The 11,861-nt window shown below is 35.4% G+C and overlaps 1 protein-coding gene across 1 annotated transcript; it reads right to left on the bottom strand.

The window, feature by feature from the left end:
• Positions 1–7,196: 7,196 nt before the first annotated feature.
• LOC131032316 (E3 ubiquitin-protein ligase ATL15) lies at positions 7,197–9,002 on the bottom strand. The gene has a single exon (XM_057963257.2). It carries the CDS (start codon positions 8,652–8,654, stop codon positions 7,758–7,760), a length of 897 nt encoding a protein of 298 aa, XP_057819240.2. The 5' UTR covers positions 8,655–9,002; the 3' UTR covers positions 7,197–7,757.
• Between the last annotated feature and the right edge of the window lie 2,859 nt (positions 9,003–11,861).

Below are 11,861 nucleotides of genomic sequence, written 5' to 3'. Positions count from 1 at the left end.
ACCCACACATGTTCAAAAAATAGCTTGGCAGTATCTTCTGCAGAAATCATCTTTTTACATGCCACCATGATAGCCATTTTAGAAAACCTATCTACCACAACATATACACAATCATGCCCCCGCCTGGTAGTTGGAAGCCCAAACATAAAATCCATTGAAATAGATTGCCATGGCTTATCAGGAATAGGTAATGGTAAGTATAGACCCAACTTACGGTTTGTTGGTTTTGCAATCGCACAGGCTGCACAAGCTTGTATATGTGAAATGACATCTTGCTTCATTTTTGGCCAATAGAAATACTTTTGAAGGATAGCAGTAGTCTTACCAATACCAAAATGTCCTGCAACATGACTGTAGTGAGCTTCCCATATCATTTTCTTCCGTTCTTCGGTGGGTACACATATGTGACCATTATGGCAAAGAAACCCATCCTGCAAGTGAAAATCAGAGACAGATTTTCCTTCTACCAAATTACTATAGATGTTAGCAAAATCAGGGTCAGTACTATATAGTTGTTCCCAAGTGGATGATTGATGACCGCATGAATCCAACACTATTGTCAAACCTGCAATTGGAGGCCTACTCAAACAATCTGCCACCTTGTTACTGCTTCCTTTTTTATGACGAATGTTGAGGTGAAATTGTTGTAAATAGACTGACCACCGTTGATGTCTATCATTCTGTAGCTTTCCTTGTGTTTGCAAGAATTGGAGTGGTTTATGGTCTATATGTATAACAGTTTCTTTTCCCAGTATATAGTGTTTCCATTGTTTGCAAGCCTGAACAATGGCATACAACTCCTTATCATAGGTGGGATACTTACGTACTGTATCAGAAAAAGTTTCACTGTGATAGGCAACAGGATGCCCATTTTGTGTGAGTACCGCACCAAGAGCATAATCTGATGCATCTGTTTCTATCTCAAATGCTTGGTGTAGATCTGGAAGGACCAATACTGGTGCTGAACATAGTCTTTTCTTTAACTCCTCAAATGCTTGTTGTTGTGCCTCTGTCCATTGAAATTTTGCTTGTGCTCCACCCCTGAGTGATTGATTAAGAGGCCATGATATGTGTGAGAAACCAAACACAAATCTACGATAGAAGTTGGCTAAGCCCAAGAAGCTGCGAAGCTCTGTGAAATTTTTAGGAGATGGCCAATCTTGAATTATTTGAATCTTTGCTGGATCAACATGAACACCCTCAATGTCAATGATATACCCTAAGTATTGAATACTCTGCATACCAAAAGAACACTTCTCAATGTTGGCATAAAGTTTGTGTTTTTGCAGAGTTGAAAGAACTTGTTCAACATGCTGCAAATGCTCAGACCAAGTTCTGCTAAAGATGAGTATGTCATCCAAATAAACAACTACAAAGGAATCAATGAATGGTCTAAGCACATCATTCATCAATCTCATAAATGTGGCTGGGGCATTTGTTAGGCCAAAAGGCATGACCAACCATTCAAACAAACCTTCCTTAGATTTAAATGCAGTCTTCCACACATCTGCTGGATCAATTGGTACTTGGTGGTATCCAGACTTCAAGTCAACTTTTGTAAAGAATTTAGCCCCCCTAAGTTGGTCCAACAAATCATCAATTCGAGGGATTGGATATCTATTTTTAACAGAGATTTTGTTTAATGCTCTATAATCAATACAAAGCCTCCATGTCCCATCTTTCTTTTTAGCAAGGACAATTGGACTTCCACAAGGTGAAGCACTTGGACGAATGTGTCCTTTCTGAATCAACTCCTGAATTTGTCTCTTAATCTCATTATTTTCCAAAACTGACCTCCTATATATTGGCTCATGTGGTAGCGGTGTGCCTGGAATTAAATCAATAGAGTGCTTGACTTGACAGTGTGTTGGTACTCCCACTGGTGGTGTAAACACATTGTGATATTCTTTCAAAATTTTATCTATTTGATTTTGTTGATTCTCTGTTACCTTAGCATGTGTATTAAGAACAACTGACTTTGTTTGTTCAGGGCGAATCATGAGTACAATAAAAGCTCCAGTTTGAGCAATCAAGCGTTTACATTGTTTAGCACTAATTAAAGATGCAGTTTTTGTTGGACATACCTCTGGTATTCGGTACCTCTTCTCACCAAGCTTGATTGTAACACTACGTGGCCTTGACTCATACACCCCATGCCTCTGATACATGTATGGCTACCCTAGCAAGACATCGCATACATCCAATGGTGCTACATCACATATCACTTCATCCTTGAAAGGCTTGATTGAATATGGCAAACGACATTGTTGATTGATTTGAATATCTTGTCCCTCATTCACCCATCCCATAGAGTATGGTTGTGGGTGTCTTGTCACTTTCAAATTTAATCTTTTGACTGTCACCCTAGAGATCAAATTCTTTTGACTCCCACTGTCAACAATAAAATGTAGAGGCTTTCCATCAACCCACATCTGTGAATGAAAAAGTCTCTCTTCATCTTCACGGGGAAATACTTTCGCAGTTCCAACTACGGCATATGGGTTTGCTTCTATGATGGAATCATTCTCCTCTTTCTTAGAATTATCTATTGGTGGCGATTCAGGTTCAGCTTCCTCCCCTCGTATTTCTGTCATCAAATTTTTAATACTTCGACAATCCTTTGTATTATGGGTTGGGGACCTATGCAGCTCACACCACATGCCTGTGTCTGTCTTTTTAGTAGACCACCATGTGTTCTTGGGTGAATTTGAATGAGGTTCCTTGGTCACCTGTTTCCCTGCAAATTTATTGCCACCTTCAGCCCTTGGCTTGTTGTTTGCAAAGTAGTCCCTCTTCCATCTTTGCTTGGATTTTTCTTCAATTTTTGTAGCATATTTATAGGCAGTTGCCAATGTCTCAATATTTAAAAAATCCATCTCTGTTTGAATATACCTGTGAAGTCCACTCCGATATTTTAAAATTCTATGCTTCTCTGAATCATTAATACCGAGTTTTGCTGAAAGTGAATGGAATGTATTGGTGTAATCTTGCACAGACTGATCCCTCCTTTGGCGAAGAAGCTGCCATTCTATGTATTTTTGTTCATATATATCCTCCGGGAGGTAAGCTTCTTTTATATATTCCACAAATTCTCCCCATGTGGGCTTCTTATCAAGAGATAGTATAAAATCATCTTCAGCAACTGATTCTTGTTCTTTGTTTGCTACTTTGGTTTCCCATGCTAATTTCATATGGGTTTCAGCTTTGAGGAGAGCAAATGTTATCTTTTCAGCATCTGAGAAATTATTTACAGAAAAGTACCTATCCAACTTTGATAACCAGTTATCAACAGCTTCAGCATCGACCTTTCCTTCAAAATTTGGGATGTCGAAATTGACCTGCACTTTGAAAGGGGTATTTCCACGAAATGGTGTTTCAGATTCAGAGGGTTTTTGCTTCTGTAGGAGGTTTGAAAATTGACTCATCATCTCCTCTCGTTGCTTATTTAAAGCTTCCTCGACCAACTTCTTAACATCATTGTCTGACATCTTCGATTGTGTGCGTCTCAAAGGTGGGTATTTTGACAAATCTTGTGTATCCAATCCTAATCTTTGGTAGGAAGACCTTGTGTAAATTGGCATAAAGGAGCGTTCCCGCTCTGATACCACTGATCTGATTTATGAAAACCAGATTACAATACCTAGTGTGATACCTGCGGTATTGTAGATTTCAACACAAAAATTGACAACAAGAAGATTGCAAACCAAAAACTGTCTCCATTCTATTCAAAATTGGAGTTTATACAAGTCGAATGTATCCCAAGGGTCACACAAATCCCTTGGAATTGAAACGAAGAGTCACCATAATGTTTATTACAATTAAAGTACTAAAACTATCAAAATTATCAAAAAAACTAAATAAAATTTTAGTCCACTTTGAGAAGGCATAACTTTCTCATCCTAGCTCCGAATTACAAACCGTTTGATGCGTTGGAAAGGTATTCAAATAATCTAGAACCAAATTCCGGAAAATGTATCCGGGCACAACATTTGTCCAAAAATGCACCGAAGACCCTCAAAATTGCAATTTACTAAAACATAGAAAATTTTGAAAAAAATTAGATTTCAATATTTTCCCAATTTAATCCTGATCATTCATGCTCTTGTTTTTTTTATGTGGAAAATTTGAAAGAGTTATATCGAATAGTTTTGAGGGAGTATGGAAGAATTTTTAATGTGTAGATCATTGTAGTTGTTTTTTTTTTTTTGTTACTATATGATTTTGATAATTAGTCACATTTTTGTATGTGCGTTGATTTTGGACTTAGTATGTCTCGATCTATCATAAGATTTGACTTTACTCGTGGAGAGGGTGTTCCTAGATGAGTATGTGCTTCATTGATATGTTTTATATAGGGATTTGTGATTGAGTTTTATGGATTGGAAATATTGTTGACATGAGTTCTATTGATTTTTTGATACCTTAGAGATATGGATGATTGGATGTATTGCATTTGTTGTGGTTTCTATTTATATTCATCTATTATGTCTTGATCTATCATGAGATTTGACTTTACTCATGGAGAGGGAGTTCTTGGATGAGATTGTGCTTCATTGATATGTTTATATAGGGACCTTGCGAGTGAGGTCTATTTGTTGGATATTTTGTTTTCATGAGTTCTATTGATTTATGGATACCTTAGAGATATGGATGATTGGATGTATTAGCATTTGTTCTGGTTTTTATTTATATTCATGCAATTTTCTTTAGCATCATCTTATATCATTTGTTATAACTTGGATTTGATACTTGTGCTCTTTGAATTGATGCATGTTTACCTTGGCTTATTCCTTTTCTTCCATATGTGACATGTTCGAGGATAAGAGTTCTTGCTTGAGATGGCGGTCACCTTGGATGTTATTGTAGATATCTTGGTGGAGTATAAGAGCATGTTGGAGATTCTTGTGGTTTCGTGGTTGGTTGTATGATCGTTTATTTCATAGTTTATGTAATGTATACAACAAGTGGGATCTAACGTTAGAGAAAATGGTGTTGTACACCTTGCACAACAATGACTTATCTTAATTATATAAAATAAATTTGTATTTGTGGTCCATCTTTGGAGATGTATTTAGCCACGTTAAATATTTATTTGGGTTCACTTGTAAAGTTGTGTGGGGCATTGGTTAAATATTTTGTGCATGAGAGATAGGATAAATATTTAATATTTTTGAAAAATATTCAATTTGGGGAACAATGGTTTTGTACTCTCATGGTTTTGAGACATCATTTTGTTAATAACATAATTGTATCTTTGTGAGTTTGAATCTATAAAAGAAAGCACATATCAGTATCAAACTCTCATATAGAGTGCATATGTGAAGCATGGTATGACATGTGTGGACATACATAAATGGTGCATTTAAGGAGCTTCATGTTTCAAAAGGATTCACAGAGACTTTATAAGTGTATTGTAATGTTTTCATTGTTAAATACAATATTGAGTGTTGATGCTTTTGAAGGGTCAATTTTCTTTCATGAGGATTTTCTCAAGGTATATCTTGTGTCAAATTGATGACATCTTTGTCTATTTTTTACATGGTAGATTTTGAATATATTTTTGCATATCTTTCTCTCTTTGTCCATTATGTGGAAACATGTTTATTGCTAGAAACTTTTCTTTTGGGATCAATACTCTTGTTGGTTAATAATTTGGTTTAGATCTTGGGTGTAGGGTTTTATTTGAATGGATTTTCCAAGATATATCATTGTGTTATAATGATTTTTTATTGTGTTGTTTTCTTCCTTCATATTATTTTGGATTACACTTTATGTTCATTTCTCATCTTAGATTAGTGTAGTATGTGTTTTCACACATTAGCTTTCTTTCACTACAGAAGTTTAAAATGTTTGATTGTAGGCATACCCCACTCCCTTTCAATCAAGAGTTTAGATTTCTTAGGATTGTTCTTTGAAAAGGGGAGATGCCATATTATAGGCAATTAGTTAGCAACTTGGTTTATCTAACACAAACTAAACTAGACATATGTTTTACAATCAATTTAATGTCTATATTAAAAAGCAAGAGCTCAAAGAAAACAATTGAATTATAGCCATAATAATTTTCCAATATATTTGTGAAACAATTCAATTTGGCATCTCTTTTGCTAATAAATCTTAAGCTTATTTGGTAGATTAGACATATACAAATCAGAGGAGTGACGATATAGATGATAGAAAAACCACAACAATTTTCCAATATATTTGTGAAATAATTCATTTGGCGTCTCTTTTGCTAATAGATCTTAAGCTTATTTGGCAGGTTAGACATATACAAATCATAGGAGTGACGATATAGATGATAGGAAAGCCACAAGAATTTTCAATATATTTGTGAAACAATTCATTTGGCGTCTGTTTTGCTAATAGATCTTAAGCGTAATTGGTAGGTTAGACATATACAATCAGTTGAGTGATAATAGAAATAATATGAAATCTTTTGGTGATTAAGTTTTACAAGTTGGATTAAGCCCCTTCACATGGAGTAGCAAAAAAGAACCAAATACATTTGTATCATAATATGTGATAGAATTAAAAACATCAAAGGAAGTAGTTTGGATCTAAAAATGAGATTCATCTTACTCAATATTCTGCCACTACTTTATTTCATGATGACCAAAGTACTACACAAATTACAAATAATTGAATCTTTTCTGCGTAAACAAAACATATAGAAGTTGATGTTCATTACATTTGAAACCTTATTCAAATGCAAAATATTATACTTATAATGCCATCGAAGTGAAGAACAACCAATTAATATATTTATCAAGAATAAAGAGCCCAATCTTTTAAAATTGTAAAGATTACTTTGAATGATGGAGATGAACAATCAGAAAATACAAACATAATGTCCTTCATTTCTTTTACATTTTTTAATTTCAAGAGAATTTTTTTATATCTTTAAAAAAACTATAAAATCATTAGAAAAAATTAGAACAGTAGAAACTCAAATTATCTAATTTATCAAAAAATTAAAAATATTTCAAATTTTAAACTAATTCTAAATCTTATTAAATAATACATTTTGACATCTATTCAAGATATTTAAGCTTAATGCATAAGATGTGGCTATTCTCCATATAAAATAGCACCCTATCAAAAACATACTGTATAAAATGTGGTTATTGTTCATATAAAACAGCACCTTATCAAAAACATAAATAACACAATTGTTTTTCAACAAGCAGATTAAGAAGATCGAACAAGTAGAAATTGCATAAAATTTCGTTAAGATTTACAAAGTTTATTTTATTGATCAAATACTGTTTTTATATGAAAAATAAACAGCTTCATATAATATACAGTACAAATCGGACTGCTATTTATCAGCTTTATTTCATTTATATGCCCTGTTTCGCTACCCGGATGCTCTGTTCGCTGCCCAGATGCTCTGTTTTACTGCCCTGTTGCCCTGTTTTGGGCCTTTTTTCTCTCAGGTCAGGGGTTTCGACAATCCGATGGCAACTCGGAGATCTCTAAATTTTTAGCAATGCAACTTCACCTGCGAAAGCCATTACAAGGCTGGAGTATAAGCCTGGTCACAGTAACTTAAAAAACTCTCTTTAGACGCATAAAAACACTATTAACCATACGGTACTGTCATCCCCACTTTGATCGGCATGCCTGGAGCTCACCGATCCACCCTCCCGAACATTCAGTCCCGTCTCCTTGCCCGTCTCTTCCCATCAATAAATTCATGTCCTCTGAAACCAAGCCTCGTCATCTTACTGCTCAACCCCGACTAAATCTCCCTCTTATGAAGGAATCCGCTCAGAAAAACTTCGAACGAACAAGGGCGGATGCAAGGAAACGCTCACCGATCTTTCAGATCTCGATCTGTGGTCTTCGTCGCCCACAGAACTGCCCGAACTAGACGGCTCCTGCGATTGATTTATTCCCTCAAAGTTGCAACTCCTATGCAGCCCGGGTGTGAGCCCCTCCGTGCCTCTACCCTGGTCCAATTCCTCCCTAACCCTTACCAACGAGTGCCCCCTCGAAACCCCATTCGTTGCCTCATCATTCGAAACATCTCCCCTGTCTCCATTGTCTGTGACGACCGTAACCTGCTCCGGAGACGCCTGCAGTCGGTGGAGATCGGGTACCGTGGGGTTCGATTCGTACCCGGGCAGAAGGCTGGTCCGGCAAACCGGACAAGTTGTGTGGGAGAAGAGCCACATGTCGATGCACTCTGGATGAAAGGTGTGGCTGCACTTGGGAAGTAATCGAAGCATCTCACGCTCCTTGAAGTCGGCGAGGCAAACTGCACAGGCCGTGCATTTGGCCTGTGCTTTGAGGCCCTTCACCCTACTGTAGCTGAAAACTGGAAAGCTTTCGATGACCGCCCGATCCAGACCCTGTGACACCTCCCAATTGTCATTATTACCCACATCGGCTCGCCTGAAAGCCCTCCTAACCTGCCAGGTCGCTCTTCGACGGCGGAAGACGATGGAGAAGATTGCAATGAAGCAGAAAACGCAAAACAGGACAATTATAGTAGTCAGTACAGAGGGATCGAACCGGACGGTGAAATTGTAGGGCTCCTCGTCATTCTCGTCTGCATCATTAGGGCTGTTATCATCTCCCAATCTCACTGCTTTCATGGGCGGAATTGAGCTCAGATTCATGGTGTTCAATGCAGCGAAATTCTCCATCTGATACCTGCAAATTCTCTTCTATCCTCTCACTGTCAACTGGGTATTCTAAGACCATAGATCCGAGGGACAATACAAGAGACAAAATCAATTTCATGGATCTGTACCAGCCCCTGACGTGTAAGAGCTTTGGGCATATCTGTAAGATGTTTTCACCAGCACAAGCCCCTCCCAGTTCTGCCTAACTCGAATAACTTTTAGGGTTGGCCAGTGAGGGAAGGCTTTCCAAAATCAGGTGAAAATGTTCATGAAATCCTAGTTACAGTCCTCCTCCCGACAACTTTCCTTATCAGGACTGTAAATTACAAAAGCTATCTAAAAGAATAGTAGGTTTCTGGCTCATATTTACTCCCAACTGAAAAAACAAATTGGTCAATGGGGTAATTTTCGCACTAGCTTTTAAAATTATATTTCATCACTTAATCATTGGTTTTTGATGATAAGGGTCGAGTGAAGTAGCTAAAACGTTGAAATTTAAATAATATTATATTCAATAGAACTTTAAATTTAATTCACTACAAACAAATAGTAAATTTTAATATAATTTCTTTCTTGTTTTTTTATAACAGAAGCCTTATCTTTATTTAATAATTATTATAATCATTCGTATTCCATGGCCCTTCGTTTTAAGATAAACAAGTATTTATAATACCCATATAAGGATGATTCCAAAAGTTGAAGTCTAATCTATTTTGTGCAACACACTCTAGAAAATATAAGGATGCAATACAACAATCAATCAGATTATTAGTATTGTAGTTTTAGGTTATATTATATGATAATCAATTAAATAAATTTGATTTATTAATAATTTGATATTGATAGCTTAACTAAATTAGAAATTAATTATTGAGTGTTTAGTTTTAAATTTGATAAAGATATTATTATGGATAGATTAAGAATTTGTTCATCATGTTACACTAATTTTACGATATTTTAGATGACTTAATATGGACATATGAATTATTTGTATTAAAGTATGATAGATATTCTACATGCAAGTCATCAACTTACAAATATTAATAATAAAGAAATGCGAGCTGAAATTAACTATATATTGAAAGTATATTAATTAGTATTAATTAGTACAAGGAGAAAAACACAAAGAATTAAAAGCCATATAAAGAGATTAAAAAAAATCCTTGGAGAAACCCGTGGGCAAAATCTCTAGTTAAGATGTGAGTACACACTCACTTAAATACTCCAATTATTAAAAACTAGTTTATAGCCCATTGGGTAAAACTTGAATATTGTTGACAACATTGAAATGATCTCCCCAAGACCAATTGTAGCTATCCATACTGAAAGGGAAAGGGAAAGGGGATCTCAAAAAGACCTATGAGAATCAATATGAACCCATAGTATCCTTTCTTTCTTTTAATTAGATGTGCATTATCTTGATACAAGATCATACTACTATGGCTTTAAAGCGAAAATAAAATAATTAATTTCCCATTGCATTAACCCTTAGAGGAAAGATAATTCAACTCACATATCTAGCATAAGGGAATGTAAATTAACACTTTAAGAACATGAAAGAAGAAGAAATAAACAAAAAAGAAGAAACACCAATATACGTGGGGAAAACCATTTTAGGAAAAAAATCCCACACTTGAAGGCATTGAACCAATATATTAATTTGCAATAAATAAGTGACAATACACTTGTAGGTTCATAGCCTTTATGTTGAGACTACATCTTACTCTTCTCTCGAGAAACACAAACACTATAGAAGCTGTATAATAATCACCTTTTCTTCTTTCATTAATATAACAATAAATATTCAATAATGTACAAGCTATGTGTCAAAGAAAGCAACTTCCATCTTCAACAAAATGAAAAGATAAAGAAAGTTGATGGTATATGACTCTAACATCTCCTTGCTTATCCAAAACAAATAAATCTTCTTTCTTGAAGTTGGGCATAAATCTCTAAGGAATTTTTTTTTTCCCCTTAACTTAGCCTCCAAGAAAATATTAATTAAAAAAACTACTCTATTCTTTTTTTCTATTTTGAAATAGAAACTATAAATATTGACTTTCAAATCAACATAGAAGATTGTCAAATCAGTTTTTTTTTTATCAACAAGGAAACTTTTCATTTAAGATTCCTAAAAAATAGAACCTACAAGATTGCGTGCCCATTTTCTAATAAATAGGGATTGGTCCTTATGTGATCTCCTACAAAATAGGAAACATACCAAAGACTTCACCTACCTTGTAGGAAGCCCACCTCTTTAAGAGGACCCACAAAGTGAATGGAAAAAATAGGATAGACAAATATGCACCAAAATAATTAATTAAATGAATTATCAATATTGGGACTCATAGATTGAGACACCTTAATCCAAAGATTCTCCCCCTATTCGAAGACTTGTCAAGAGTCTAATAAAAATCACAGAATCGTGTCGCAACTCCATTATGCTCACAAGTTTTATAGAAGCATTAGTACAACTTGTTGAATATCCAGGCAACTGAGAGGGGGGGTGAATTGGTTGACGATAATTTTTTCTTTAAACTTTCATTCACAGTTCTGGAACAACTAACATAATTAATCAAAACAGATTAAGCATGAAAGCATGTGCACATAACAGATTAGACATAGAAAACACCAAAATTTACGTGAAAAACCAAAGAGAATGCTAATTCTCAATATAGAGACATCAGTTAAGGTGATTTTTTACAAATGATGGCTCACTGCCAAGATGTTCACTACAAGTTGGCTCACTATCAGAGGGCTCACTGCCCAAAAAGAGGCTCACTACCAAAGAGATCTAAAGATACAAGAGAATCTACCACTGCAACATAGTCTGCATTGCTGGAACTGCTTCCTATAACAATTTGCAACACAACTCTCACACATAAACTAGATTCTTTATTATCTTGCATGTCTTCAACACAAAAAGCCACACTTCAACTCATCCAAATCATACTCCTATATACTATCTCCAGAAAAACATAATCCTCAATGTCGGCCAAGACAAAGATATAAAATAGGTCACCACTAAACATTGCAGTGGTGGGAAGGAATGAGAAGTAGACCAAATCTCAACATTCCTCATTGAACACATCAACACGCTACTTACATCACCAAAGTTGGACTCAAAATATTATCCACATTCTATACAACTCCTGCTACACAACTTTAATGTCTAAACGAAAAACCTTGACTTCCAGATCAATCCGGACCCAAGAATAGCACTGAATA

Source organism: Cryptomeria japonica, chromosome 8 (genome assembly GCF_030272615.1).
Source record: "Cryptomeria japonica chromosome 8, Sugi_1.0, whole genome shotgun sequence".
In the NCBI taxonomy this organism is placed as follows: domain Eukaryota; kingdom Viridiplantae; phylum Streptophyta; class Pinopsida; order Cupressales; family Cupressaceae; genus Cryptomeria; species Cryptomeria japonica.
This window is presented reverse-complemented; position numbering and strand designations above follow the sequence as displayed.

What these genes read in the sequence shown, in the direction of transcription:
- LOC131032316 (XM_057963257.2), bottom strand. Translation starts at nt 8,654, where the DNA reads ATGGAGAATTTCGCTGCATTGAACACCATGAATCTGAGCTCAATTCCG.